Here is a 13999-nt window from a genome sequence, read left to right as displayed (position 1 = left end):
TGAGGCGAACAGCTCCCTTCTCTTGCCCAATGGGTATGTTTCACCACTCGAGGTCCTGCTACCGGCGAGGCACAGCCGTGCTCCGCACCCCTCAACGGATACCCCTACGCACCCCTCCGGGGGCTGCCACAGTCAACACGGGGAATGGGGCGGGGCCTCCCGCTTACGTCACGGCCCAAGCCCCGCCCACCGCGCCGCCACGCCTACCGCGCTCTGGAGGCGCAGTCCTTCCACGGCGCCCCGCGACTGTTGCTTCGCCTACCGCTCTGCGCATGCGTCCAGAGCCCGCCCCATCGTCCTTTGCGTACGAGCGTTACGTCCGACGCCGTGCCGCAGGGAGTCGGCCGGTCTCAACCTACCCCGCTCGCGAGCAGCGCCGTGACGTCCCCGTAGCGGGCGGACGCGGTAACCATTCAGAGGCCACAGCCGGGCACTCCATTGGTTGTCAGGCCGGGAGGGGCGGGCGGAGTGTCGGCTTGGCTTGGTTGCGGCGACGCCGGTTACATAGGGCGGGGTACGGCGTGTCCTTGGGCTCAGACGCCGGACGGTACCGGAGTTGTGCAGTGTGCGGTCACCGCCGTGGGCGCAGCGTCAGCGGGGCGGCGGGTCAGGCAGGTGCGGGCAGTAGCTGGCGGGACAGGGCCGGGTCGGCGCCGGGCTCGACTCGCTCTGGGTCCGGATGCAGGCCTGTGCCTGGCGCCGCGGCCCAACGGGCCCGTTATGTGGGAGCGGGGCGGTGGGGCCGGAGGGCCGGGGCGGGCGGTGCTTCCGTCTGTCCTCAAGGCGTGATTTCCCCCTGCGTGCGCCGAGGCGAGGGAGCCCGGGGCCGCGGCCTAAGGAGGCGCCCGGGGCACGGCGGAAGGTCACCGCGAGGCCCAGTGGCCGCGCCGCGGGCGGTTGCGGCCGGGGCGCCGGAGGAGTGCGGAGGGAACCCGGGCTCTGCCGGCCGGGGTTGGCGCGGCGCGGCCCGCCCAGCCCAGGCCGCCCTTGGGTGAGGCGGCAGCTGCCGCCCGGGTGCCGTGCAGGGGTCGCGCCGCTCGCCCGGAGGGTGCCCCGGGGCCGGAAGCTGACTGCCCGCCTCAAGGTCAGGCTCCGCGGGGCTGAGTCGGGCCGAGAGGTGCGGGTGCCCTTGGGAGCTGTCGCCGCATCGCGTGCAGATAGCGGCGCCGGCGGCGGGTGCACGGGAGCGTGCGGGCCCGAGGCGGGGAGAGCCGGGCGGCTTTGTGCCTGCGCCCGGCGCCTTCCGAGCGGGGCTGCCGGTGCGCTTTTTCAGCAGGAGAAACGTGTCAACGGCCCTGACCCTTTATCTAAGGTTGTTTATGACTGGGAAACTTCCCTGTTATAGATATACAGGCTGCATGTGGAAGTCGTGTTTAACTTGCACTTCAGCAATTATCTCCGTGCTGGTTAAGTGCCGTGGGGCAGTTACTTTGGCCGGGGGCAAGCTTTTCCTGCTCTTAAAGCATATTTATCACCTTGGTGCTTTTTACATAGTCTAATGAATCAATGCTAATCTCCACACCTAGGAGCTAAAGCGTGTGGATAGAAAGTGTGCTGGAGAATTACTAGGCTGGTGGGCCATACATGCCATTTTATAAACTATCAGGATGCTTTTAAAGTTCCTGTTGAATAGGTGACCTTGAAATTGCGACACTGACCTCTGCGTGTGTTCTTGGTCTAGTGCTGAAAATGGGAGATATTGAGAAGGGCAAGAAGATCTTTGTCCAGAAATGTTCCCAGTGCCATACAGTTGAAAAGGGAGGCAAGCATAAGACTGGACCCAACTTGAATGGCATATTTGGACGCAAGACTGGGCAAGCTGAGGGCTTCTCTTACACGGATGCTAACAAAAATAAAGGTAAACTTTTGAGCTGCTCTTCTGAATCGCTGGGGACAAAAATGTTCGGTCTTGGTGATATTTTCTGAAGCCTGACGAAAAGTGAACTAACATGGAGGACAAGAACATAAATGTTTGTTATTTTAAAGTCATTAACTATCTTTTTTTCTTCTCTCTAGGTATCACCTGGGGTGAGGATACTCTGATGGAATATTTGGAAAATCCAAAAAAGTACATCCCAGGGACAAAGATGATTTTTGCCGGTATTAAGAAGAAGTCTGAGAGAGCAGACTTAATAGCATACCTCAAAAGTGCCACAAAGTAAAAGTTACCTGCTGCCTTATTTATTTCACAAGGGAGATGGTTATGGAAATGTCTGTGATAAGTTTGGTTTTTAAACTCTTTTTACATATACTGTGTCTAACCTTAAAATCTGTCTTGCCCATCAGATGACATTGCTCATGATGGGTCACTGAAGTACACTCTTGTTTGGCAGCCATTAACTTAATGGAAACTATGTAATTGGGTTGATTTAAATGACAATGTTCAATCATTCTTGATCATAGAATTAAAAAAAAAATAAATAAACATTTCCTGCCTCTTCATTGTTTAAAAAAAGTATATAAATAATCAAATGAATAATTGTCAACAGCATAATAGCTTTGACAAGCCCAGCTCTTTGAGGGTGGTTTTTGGCATCTTCCACCATACATCTTCTGTTACATTACTTTAAAGATTTTAAAATAAAATCCAAACTAAACAAAACAAAACAAAAAAAAAAAATCCCCAAAAAACACCAAATAAACCACCCCAAGATAATATTTTTCTAAACTTAGTCAGTGCTAAGTGTTGTGGTATATATTAATCTGTTGAAAGCTTGCACTAAGAATGCATTTCATCTGACTTAAGTACTACTTGTGAAATGGCGATTGTGCCCAGCCACTTTTCTGTTATCTAGGGGAAGCATGTTACCTAAGTTATCCAGGCTGACAGCTGCATGCACCAGTAGAGTACATCTCCCCTTCAGAAACCTCTGCAGTTTTGAAATACTACTGAAGCTCCTTTGTTCAGTAAATCTTCCAAAACAGCCATTCTTAGTGGAATGAGTAGAACAAGAAGGCATCCTTGGTGCTAAAGACCAAGCTGAGTGTAACTAAATCTTAATCCAGCACAAGTGTTCATTTAAAATCTATTGTTACAGGCAATTTCAGATGAAGGGGTGCCAGAAAAATGTGCTAGTAGGCTGAAGGGAAAGTCTTTCTCCATACCTGGCTGTAGCCAATGTCATTACTGCTGAAGGTTCTGTTTTGCACAGTGTAAAGTGGTATTTTTAATGTTTTAACTGCATTTTTTTTCATACCAAGTGAATTGTTCAGATGAATGTATTTACTGTGTACCAGCAGTAAAACATAACTTGGAGCAATCAGTACTGTAAAATTAAAAAAATAAAAGTTGTTTGCTGTATGTGTCTGAAATTCAGTGAAAATGGGGAATGTAGACAGAAGTTTGGGCATCTAGCTTTCCATCACTCAGAAACAAGACAAGCGGAAGCTCTGCATGAAGAAAAGTATGGTGTTGGTGTAAGAAGTACTTACACATGTGGCAAAGTTAGAAAGTACTTTGCACTAGAATGAGCAAAGCTGAGCTCTTTCACTGGTTTTCTCTTTAACAGCACTTTTGCTGTGTTTCCCTGAGTGCGACAGGGCAGAAGACTCAAAAGTAGCCTGAAAGCCGTAGCTGTGCTTTATGATTGCCTGAGTTTGAGTCATAACAAGTTAGAACAGTGTGCTTAATGGCTGAGGTGCAAAGGGCTATTATGCAGAAGTAATGAGTGAAAAGAATTAAGGTTTCAATGAAACAAGTTTCAATGGTTGCTAACCGTGTGTGTTGTGTTTTTCTAACTACACAAGCAGAGTTTCCTGCAGACTTAGTATTAACCAGCAGCTTTACTAAAGCTTGTTAAGACATAAACTTCAAATTGCAGTAGTATACTACTGTTCCAGTTTTCAAAAGTGGCATAACACCTTTGCGGCTCTGCAGAACTTAGTTTTCACTCTGCTGAGTTCCTGCTGGGGCAGTTGTAGGTACAGAAGGTAACCTTGCCTGGCTCTGCAGTCCTCTGAAGTGATTGTGGTGGATTGCGTGGAGAGAGTTGTGACACTTTCTGCTCTGTCAGAACCTTTATGAGACGAAAAAGGGCTTTGTAATATCGAAGCTGCTCTTCTTACTTGAGCTGGAGAAGAAACAGGCTGTAGAGAAGAGGATTTTAGAGTAAGGTGGCATTTAATTTTGTACAGGCAACAATTTACAAACAGGAAGTTGCCCATCAGCAGAAAAACTTAAGGGGAAAGCATAGTGGCCCTTTGCCCAAAGTAAGCAGAGGACACAGTTCAGCTTGGCTTGCTCTATCGACCTCAGACCTCAGTGCCAAGACTAGTGCAGCTGATACATACCACTGAAGGTGGAGAAAATGGAACTTTTAAATTCTGTCTTGGGGATGCATCTTTCTTTACATTTCAGGGAAGAGACCCTTCTGACCTTCAAAATTTCATCTTACTACAGTTACAGCCCTAGACAGCAACAGCTTAAAAGATTTTTTTTTTAGTAGATAGCTAGCAGCCATTTACCACTGGACAAACACAACAGTATATTCTACCAGTGGGTCAGCAAAGTATATTGAAATGAAAGGTTAGATTATTACTTGTTTAGATAATACAAGTGCCTGGGTGGGCTTTTTGGAGGGTGGGAGGGACGTGTCCAGACTGGTTGTGGAATCAAGCTTTAGTTCTTTCTAGTTTTATAGAGAAGAAGTGAAGGTTTGCTCTTGTTTTACGAAGAAGCCCTTTAGTGTTTTTCTTCCCAGTAGCAGTACCAGTCTAGACTCTTGGCACCTCAGTAGTTCCGAATTAGGGAATCAGGATACCATTGCCAAACATTGCACCATCCCGTAAAAAGTGATTCTTGGCTACTAGCTCACAGCTCTGATGGGGCATGCCTTTAAAACTGATCTTGCAATACTTTCACATGTAGTTATGCAAATGCATGAAGATGTCAATAACATAAAATCATTTAGGTTGGAAAAGACCTTTGAGGTCAAGTTAAACTGTTAACCAGCACTGCCAAGTGCACCACTAAACCATGTCCCTACGCACCACATCTTCATGTCTTAAATACCTCCAGTGATAGCAACTCCACCACTTCCCTGAGCAGCTTGTTTCAATGCTTGACAACCATCTCTCTGAATAATTTTTCCCTAATACCCGGTCTAAACCTCCCCTGGTGCTCCTTGTCCTATCACTCCACCTAGCAGCTTTCCAGCCACTTCTCCCCAGGCCTGTAGCATTGCATGGGGTTGGGATGGCGCAAGTGCAAGACCCAACACTTTGTCTTGTTTGCCCATCAGTGCAGCCTGTACAGATCCCTCTGCAGAGCCTCCCTATCCTTCAGCTGATCAACACTCCCAGCCAACTTGGTGTCATTCACAAATTTACTGAGGGTGCACTCAACCCCCTCATCCAGATCATTGATAAAGATATAAAAGAGAACTGGCCCCAGTACTGAGCCCTGGGGAACACCACTTGTGACCAGCCACTAAAGGGATTTAACCTTTCATTTCTAACCATTCACCAGCACTCTTTAGGTTCAGCCAGCCAGCCAGTTTTTTACCCAGTGAAGCATACAGGTGTCCAAGCCATGAACAACCAGTTTCTCCAGAACAGGAGAATGCTGTGGGAAATGGTGTTAAAAGGCTTCACCAAAGTCTAGCCAGACAACATCCACAGCCTTTTCCTTGTCAACTAAGTGGGTCACCTTGTCACAGAAGGAGATCTGGTCAGTTGATAATGACTGGAAAAGTAAAATTCAAAAGTACAGTTTCACAGCATGATTTCCCAAAACCAAACTGAAATAGGCAGGGTATTTTTAAAAGGATGGAAGTAATTGCATCCCATTGAAATTTAGTTATACAGAAGCTCTATTTTTATTCAGAGTCCAATGATTCAAGTGTAATCATGCTACAAACAGGTTAAGTTGGGAAAGTTCCACTTGTAGCCATCTGTGCAATTGTAGATAATCACCTCAGGTAAAGATGTGTGCATTTTAATAGATCTAATCTTGTTGGATTATGTAATGCTTTTTTTTTTTTTTTTTTAAAGTATAAATACATTATTAGTGATCCAAACCAGCTGTGATACATTATGTCTCTCTTATGGGGGAGAGTAGAAATTAAACAGCTGTAGTTAAATAGTTAAGAACTATTAGATACTCCAGTCTCTCTGTATCAAAGGTCATTGAAGTGCACACATTTACCTCTGTAGTAAGCTTCATCTTTTGCCTCTATCTAAAACACATCCTAAAAACTCTTCCAGGCCAAAGCCGATGGAAGTCTCTGTGTTACTGTATATCGGATGAGTTGAATCATTTCAGTGACGTCCTGAGAACCTGGTTATTCTGGCAGGTGAGCAGCCCAGAGCTAGCAGTAGTAATTGTTAACCCTGGGGAAGGATGTGAAGTCCTGTTCCTTTTCAGTGCTGCAATGGCTATCAGGTGGTTGTCGCCATCTCTGTGTGATTCAATACATGCATGTTTTTTTCCATGTTCTTTCTTTGCTTATGAAATGCAGGAAATAGTGATGGGCACCTTTTGAATAATTGGTTTCTGGTTACAAGTGTCACAGAAGTTGAGAGACGTGGATGACATGTTTGCTTCTGTGACAACGTACAGATCCACATCCTCAGATTTCCAGAAGGCTGCATTAACAACCAAACTGAATGTGTGTGCTGGGAAGAAGATCCTCTATACCTCTGTGGGAGCTGTCATTTCACAAAAGGAGACCCAGAAGGAAAATGAGCAAAGGAGGAGCTAACTGTAGCATAGTGTTCAAAACACGTACCTTGGAGCAGGGGGGAAGGTGTATTCTTTCCAGGTTGTTTATTTAATTTTAAACAGTCTTGGATAAAAATAAACCTGGCAGTGGAGAAGTCATTACTTTGCTGGTTTTACATCTCATTAATGCTGTTCACTGCAGCTTGCTCAGGCAACGTGAGCCCTTGCCTTGTTCCTTTGAGAATAACCCCTCTCCAGATGCGTCTTCCCCTACCTCTCCATGTGTTAAAACCTATTTTTGTATGCAAGACTGTGCTGTCCCTGTCTCAGCACAGTGCCAGTCTTTTGGTCAGAAACACTCAAAAGCTCTTGATGGAAGCATAGAGTAGTGTTCTCATCCTTGCGATAATCTGCAGGAATTCACTGCTGACGTCCCCACTCAGTTGTGACTGAATGGTGGAGTGAATTATGACTGATGACAATTTCTTTTTAAAGTGTCTGATGGTTCTTTAATCTATGTGATATTTCCTTTTATTGATTTCTTAAATCCTAATTTTTTAACACAGCTAGCTAGAGCACGTAGAGTTTTGCATGGCTTTTACCTGCACTATGTCTCTGTTGGGTTTTTTACTGTGAGATGCAGCACAATGATGTGAGCATTCCCTGGTGTCCTTCCAGACAAGCAGGGAAAATGCACCACATACACTGAATTTTATAAACATCATTGGTGTCACTTACATGTCACTGGTAGCCTCAAGCATCAGGTGCTCTTGCCCATGTTTCATTGCAGGCATGTGCCTACACTGACTGTAACCAGTCTTTCCCTGAAAGCTTTTCTCGCATTTCTGTTCCACTGCTGATTCATTGTTTGGAGAACAAGAATGGAAATCAGACTTCTGCATATCTCACCACATTTTCTGTAAGACTCTAATTCTATTTCCAGTTATTCTTTAGTTCACCTGCTATTGCCATCAGATGTGGAGTTCTCTTCCAGTGCTGTTTTTAAAGGAAAGGTACCACGTATTCAATTCCGCAAATTTTAATTCTAATTCTCATGTAGAAATTATCACTGGTTATCTTACCCATCTTGTCTTCCTCTTCTTCATATTACCTGTTACACTTTACACTTCTTTTATATTGGCTGAACTGCAGGCAGCTTCTTGTACTTTACTATTCAAATGTACTCTTCAATTTACACATCTCTTAACTGTGACAGCGGGCTGTTTTTTAAAGTTTCCAGATAGTGACTTTACTTGAAAGTCTTTCTTTCATTGCCTTTTTCACGGTTTAAAATATTTATTTTAAATTCACTGGAAAGGACTTGGGTTTTAACTATCCCTCACACAATGACACTATATTTTTGTATACACCACTGTTCTGAACGCAGCTATTCTTATGTATTGAACAAGGACTGTGTCCTTCACTTGGATACCTGAGAAACAGTCTTCTTGAGAACCTCAGAAACATGATTCCAAAAAAAGCAATCATGGTAAATGCTGAGAAACTTCTGCAACTGGCACTCTTTGATCAGTTTCTTGCTTACAGCAAATAAACAGGAGGGGGAGCCAATGTACTAAAAAGCTGCAGAAGCAATAATGCGCTTGAAGGTAATCGGAACAAACCTCACGGTTTGAAAGACGAAGTTAATTTGTACAAAAAGCCGTTTTACTGCAAGTTCTCAGCCAAAAGCACCGGAGGTGATTAGTACAGCTGAGTGCATTGTTATGTCTGCAATAAGTTTAGGGTCTTGTGAATTCTTAAACTGATTCATGTTTCATATTTCATCAGGCTAGCTCAAGTTTGAAATAGCCTGTATTAAATTTCCACCTATTCAGATGGGAAAAGATTTAGCTAGAATGCAAAATGTTTCTTTCTGACTACTCAAAGAATCCTAATCAAAAGTGGCAATCTCTAATGCATACTCTGGCTTTATTCCTACTGTGAAGCTCACTTTGATATTGGCACTTGAACTATTATGCTTGAAATGAATACGCAGATTGTCATATAGTTTCTGCACTAGCAGTCAGATAAGATCACGAGGACCTTTTTTAGCAAAAATGAACTTTAAATCCTGCTAATACTGTTTTATGGATGGTGTTTGATTATAGACTCAAATTACTCTGAAAACCATGGTAAGTTTTGTAATACAGGTAAAAATACTAGTATTGTTACTATTTAAGGTCCTAGGAAGACTCACATTTGTAATATTGAGTCAATATTACATTACAGTGCAATACTGTAGTATATTTTACTTAGCTAGGATATTTCTCAGGGGGTTATCAGTGTCAATTTAACTACCAGTATGGATTTTCTGGCACACAGTCAAGCATGAAGCCTTTGCAATTCTTCAAAAGACCATGTTGTCTTTCTTCTTACCAATCCATGGTCGACATGTATGTTGGAAGTCAAGCTTGTTTTTCAGTGCCCAATGCTATCAGGAGCAGAGTGATCAGTCATTAAAAATTTAGCTCATATGTGTGTTTGCTGTCACTCTGAATTCTCAGAAAGATGACATCTCTCTCTGTACCAGTATGCAGTGACACATCAGAAATGTGCACAGAAAGAAGCAATCCAAAGGGAGAGCTTTGCAGTTGAAAGAGACTTCCACATCAGTAGATCTATCAATAACATAGCCTTCTACAAATGAACAGGGTCACAGGATACATATCAAGATGACACAGATGAAACAAAGAAAGGGAAACAATGTTGAAATAAAAACAGGTTAGTACAAGGTGAAATATTACATATTCTCATTACAGGTTCAGCAGTTACAAAGACTGTGCCTGTGCTTTAACCTACTGAGCCAGGTATTGCTGTATGACAGAAAAAGCAGTGGAAACTCAGAAGCAATAAAAACCAAACTTGGGTACTTTCAGCTGAAGGTCTGGCAGCTCTGTGTGAGTTCAGTGAATATCCCTTTGGTTGGATGCCTTTAATTTTGCTTCATCTCTGTGAAGTCATCCAATTGAAGCTACCTGGCTCCAGCAGTCTGTACTTCGATTCCACTGATTTGAGTGATATATATTCCACATTAGCAAATCAGCCAGCCGAGAAATGGTGTGATGTTTACTCAGTGCACGTATCAAATGATGTTTCGCAGGGCTGTAAGCTCTGATCCTTCTGTAACACTAGAGCAGAATGTTCTCACACAACATGCTTCAGTTACGCTGCAGCTGATGGCATAGCTTTAAATTTTGCTCCAGCTTCAGATCTGAAAAGTACACGTCAGTAATCTTCAGTAGCTATGATGGACATAATGTAGATAAAAGTGCAACAAGAAGGGCTCTACACAGGAGAAAGTAGTCATATAGTAGAGTCAGCATGGAAAAGAGACTTTGTTCCTTAGCCATGGTATATAAAAAGCATTGATGGAGAACATGACCCAGATTACATTTACATTGCAGATTTATTTTCTTCTTAGTTTAAGGATATTCGTTCTCTGAGCTGCTCTGTGCCAATCCAGAACTCAGCTGAAATTCAAGTCATCAAGAAAGTCATCAAGATAAAAAGACCAGAAGCCCAGTGAATCCACATCTATCATAGTGCCATCTGGCTCTTTAGCTGTCTGGCTTTTTAACACCAGTTTTCAGTTTCTAGATAGTGCAGCCGGATGCTCTGATTGATCAGGTTAGCCACATTTATATTTTTCTCTAATAAAATGGCTTCCAATAAATTTTCTTAATTATTTCAAAATTTTAAGACAGCTATTCCTTTGGTAAAGCAGTTGGTTTTGTTTTTCTCACATCATTCGAATCAGCACTCTGTACAGAACTGATCTCAGTTGGGGCAGGTGGGTTCTTCTGGGTTGGTTGGTTGTCAGTTGGTTGGTCATTTGTTTGTTTGTTTTGCACGAATTAATAGGTTTTCATTTAGAAAGTCTCTGAATGGCCCAGCCAGTCACTTCCTCATGGAAGAATATACTGGTTTCATCACAAGGGCTATGCTTTTTTTCCTGTGCCTCTGACTGCTTGAAGGTGACTCTGAGGCCCTACGAATACTGTGTAACAATTGAGTATTTCTTACTACTTCATGTGCAGAAATTAATTTTACAGGTGCACATCTTATGCTCACTTTCTCTTCATTTACGCACCTGAGGCAATCTGAGAGCTTGTAACTTCACTGAAAACAGTGGTACATATCAAGTGTACATTTTATGAGAGCACTCAACATCCAGAGGTTTCAGAGGTACTTTAACTCCCAGGAGCACAGTCTAAACAAAAGCTTTATACCAGCACGATGAGAATCTTTCACGTGGGACTTTCATACTAGAACAAGAAAACATTAATGAAATTCTGCACTGTTTGATCCTCTGGTGGCCCATCCTGGTTTCCTTTGCAGGCCTCAACTGCATGTCTCCACAGAATCAAATACACAGCTGCAGGGACGGCTAAAACAGTCAGGTGGCAGATGCTTGTTTTAAGCTATTTTAAGGGAGCTCCTGCATGAACACAATAGCATCTTAATTTTTCTTTTATCTGTGTGTAAGTGAAGCCCTTGTCTCACACACATGGAGGATGGAAGAGGAAAGAGAGGGCCTGGTGAGCTGTGATTGCTTTATAGGGCTCTTTCCAATAGCTGTGGATGTACTCCATATAGGTGAGACTTTCTCTTTTTCCTGTGGCTTGATCATGCCTATGGTTTATCCCCAGCCACAGAGGAGACCTTCTCCCTTATTGTGAAGCCACCTTTTAAAGGAAGGCCTGTTGTTTTGTTGCCTAAGCCCGTCTTTTCCAGTAAATGTCTATTTCAGCAGGAACCAGTCAGGTTCTGCACACTCTTGTACCTGTCTCTGAAACTGTTTCTTTGCAAGGACATGGAACTGTTGGAAGGAGTCCACGAGGATGATCAGGGGACTGGAGCACCTCCCATATGAAGACAGGCTGAGGAAGTTGGGGCTGTTCACCCTGGAGAAGAGAAGGCTGCATGGAGACCTCATAGCAGCCTTCCAGTATCTGAAGGGGGCCTATAGGGATGCTGTGGAGGGACTATTCATTAGGGACTGTAGTGACAGGACAAGGGGTAATGGGTTCAAACTTAACCAGGGGAAGTTTAGATTGGATATAAGGAAGAAATTCTTTACTGTGAGGGTGGTGAGGCACAGGAATGGGTTGCCCAGGAAGGTTGTGAATGCTCCATCCCTGGTGGTGTTCAAGGCCAGGTTGGACAGAGCCTTGGGTGGTATGGTTTAGTGTGAGGTGTCCCTGCCCATGGCAGGGGATTGGAACTAGATGATCTTAAGGTCCCTTCTAACCCTAACTATTCTATGATTCTATAAGCTTTAAGAAGTGCAGGGGTTTTATTTGATTAATAGAAGCAGAGTTTTCACTACTCTCAGGAGTGATAGCCACTTACAATTGTAAAATTAAAAGCTTTGAACTTTCTAACTGTGAGCGAATATCCATCTATTTAAAATTTGCAAGTAGGTGGAAATTTTCTGTCTTGCCAAGCTTTTGCTACAGGCAATTTTGTAAGTGCTGAATAGACTTTGGTTAGTTCAGAAATGCTAGGATGTTTCTCTTGTGCTTTAATGGATATATAAGGCTGTGAACCTGCCAATGTCTAAGCACAGAAAATGCAAGTGCCATTAAGTCCACCCAACATGTATAAAGCATGCCAGAGGTGTGAACTCAACTGTTTATTTCTTGTCAGTCTCAGGAAATCCAAAACCTAAGAAAAACTACAGGAGTCAACTATAAATTAATGTGTGCATGTCACACATTCTGCCTGAAGTTTGGCTCCTACACTCAAACTTCACTGGAAAGGATTTACTCTCCATATTTGCCTTGGGTTTAGTTCCCTGTCACCATGACCAAAATAAGAAACCTCTTCTGGCCACTGTATGGGCTGGGAAAGTTGAGTGTAGTCCACTGCAGTGGAATGTTTGAATCCCATGCTATGGAAGATGTAGGAGAGGCAGTCCAGTAATTAAAAAGAAGCTAATGTTCTGCTGCTGTTGAATCTCTTACAGCAAGAGGAGCTAATTAAATGACTGAAGCAACAACTTTGGTTAAAAAGACATACTATACCCGGAATCCCAGATTTATGTCCTAGAGGGATCAACTCTTCATCCTTCATTTATACAGCATTAAATAGTCTACTTGGAAAGAGCCTGTCTACAGTGAATGGATGATGAATCTCCCCTCCTCCTCCCAGTCCCACCCCAGCTCCTTCTGGAAAAGTTGTGGTTTCTCTGAACAAAGTCATTTTTTGGCACTACTCTGCTGTTTGCTCATTGATTGTTATCTCATATACATGTTCTGTATTCTCTCGCTTTACACTTTATGTACAGATAATGAGAGGTTAATAATCTGTACCATATCAATTACTACAATAATAATTACAGACTCTGTGTACTGAGTGCTTTGGTTTTTTGTTTGCTTGCTTGTTTGGTTTTAAAGTAATGGTTCCTAGCAGTTCAGAATTGATAAATAGGATATTGGATAAAGATATCTAGCCCAGGACAATGTTTTCATCAGTCCTGCTTTTGCAGCTTCTTTCCTACTATTCATGTGTATTTTCTTGATCTGTGTCTGCAGCCCAGGAGGAAAATAATCAGCTTTTGTGGGATTTAGACATTACAGTCCTTCTCTATTTCTAAGCACTCAAGTAATAAAGGCTTTTGATAATCATTTCCAGCATACAGTATTACTATCTTTCCAAAACTGTCATTGCTGTTAAGTTTAATGGCTATTCTACAACCTAGAAGCAGCTATGAAAATCAAAAAGGATGGCACCACAACTATAGACTGAAATCCAGAAAGCTATGGTTCTTGCTCCAACAAAAATATTGAATGCATTAGCAGAACATGACTTCATTAACAGCATTAAGTGTTATCATTTACGGGAAGGCAAGCTCTACTTTGGCACATATCAGTGAATGGGAAAACTTTCAGGATATTTAAGCTAACTTGCACTGGCAGCTAGTTTAGGGCAGCAGGTCTAAAAGCATTTCAGCTTACTGCTCTGTTCTTTAGAACAGTATGAAGAGTTGTTATTGCACTTACTTTTTCATTTAAAAAAACATTTTGCAGAATATTCATATATAATTAAAACCGCAGGCATGTCTCACAGGCTCCTTATGTTGCCCAGTTGCTTTATAAAAAAGCCTTTTAAACTTTTCTTTTTTCTACATAGTAGAAAAGAAAGAGATTATAAACTTTGTTCCTTCGTGGCTTTTATAATTTTGTTCAGGGTTGATTCAGTTTTGGGACTGGGGGTTGAACTGTTTCCTTCTGCTTCTCCTCCATCCTCACCTCCATACACAAAACCTATACACAAAACCTATTCTCATCAGTCCTTCCTGCAGCCCTGGCTGGATTTGTCGATGATCTCTGATTC

The 13999-nt window shown here is 43.1% G+C and overlaps 1 protein-coding gene and 1 long non-coding RNA gene across 4 annotated transcripts in view; one reads left to right on the top strand and one right to left on the bottom strand.

Annotated features, from left to right (window-relative positions):
- Window positions 1-326: 326 nt before the first annotated feature.
- Window positions 327-3301, top strand: LOC136007724 (cytochrome c). 3 transcript variants are annotated; one of them, XM_065665889.1, is made up of 3 exons: window positions 327-405; window positions 1682-1858; window positions 2017-3301. In XM_065665889.1, the coding sequence occupies exons 2-3, from the start codon at window positions 1690-1692 to the stop codon at window positions 2160-2162; spliced, it is 315 nt and encodes a 104-aa protein (XP_065521961.1). In that variant the 5' UTR covers window positions 327-405; window positions 1682-1689; the 3' UTR covers window positions 2163-3301. The 3 variants fall into 3 exon arrangements, with proteins under 3 accessions (XP_065521961.1, XP_065521963.1, XP_065521962.1); XM_065665891.1 differs by lacking the exon at window positions 327-405 and adding an exon at window positions 445-611; XM_065665890.1 differs by lacking the exon at window positions 327-405 and adding an exon at window positions 449-615.
- A 2491-nt stretch (window positions 3302-5792) lies between these two features.
- LOC136007725 (uncharacterized) overlaps window positions 5793-13999 on the bottom strand; it is a 35709-nt gene continuing 27502 nt past the window's right edge. Inside the window, exon 3 of the long non-coding RNA XR_010609831.1 lies at window positions 5793-9872. This is a non-coding gene — a long non-coding RNA (uncharacterized LOC136007725). The remainder of the gene's footprint in view (window positions 9873-13999) is intronic.

This window comes from Lathamus discolor, chromosome 2 (assembly GCF_037157495.1).
Source record: "Lathamus discolor isolate bLatDis1 chromosome 2, bLatDis1.hap1, whole genome shotgun sequence".
Lineage (NCBI taxonomy): Eukaryota > Metazoa > Chordata > Aves > Psittaciformes > Psittacidae > Lathamus > Lathamus discolor.
Note: the sequence above shows the minus strand (reverse complement) of the source record. Positions and strands in the feature narration are given on the sequence as shown.

Coding starts and splice junctions, on each gene's coding strand:
- LOC136007724 (XM_065665889.1), top strand. CDS start 1,690: ATGGGAGATATTGAGAAGGGCAAGAAGATCTTTGTCCAGAAATGTTCC. Junction 1,859..2,016: donor GGATGCTAACAAAAATAAAG/GTAAACTTTTGA, acceptor TCTTCTCTCTAG/GTATCACCTGGGGTGAGGAT.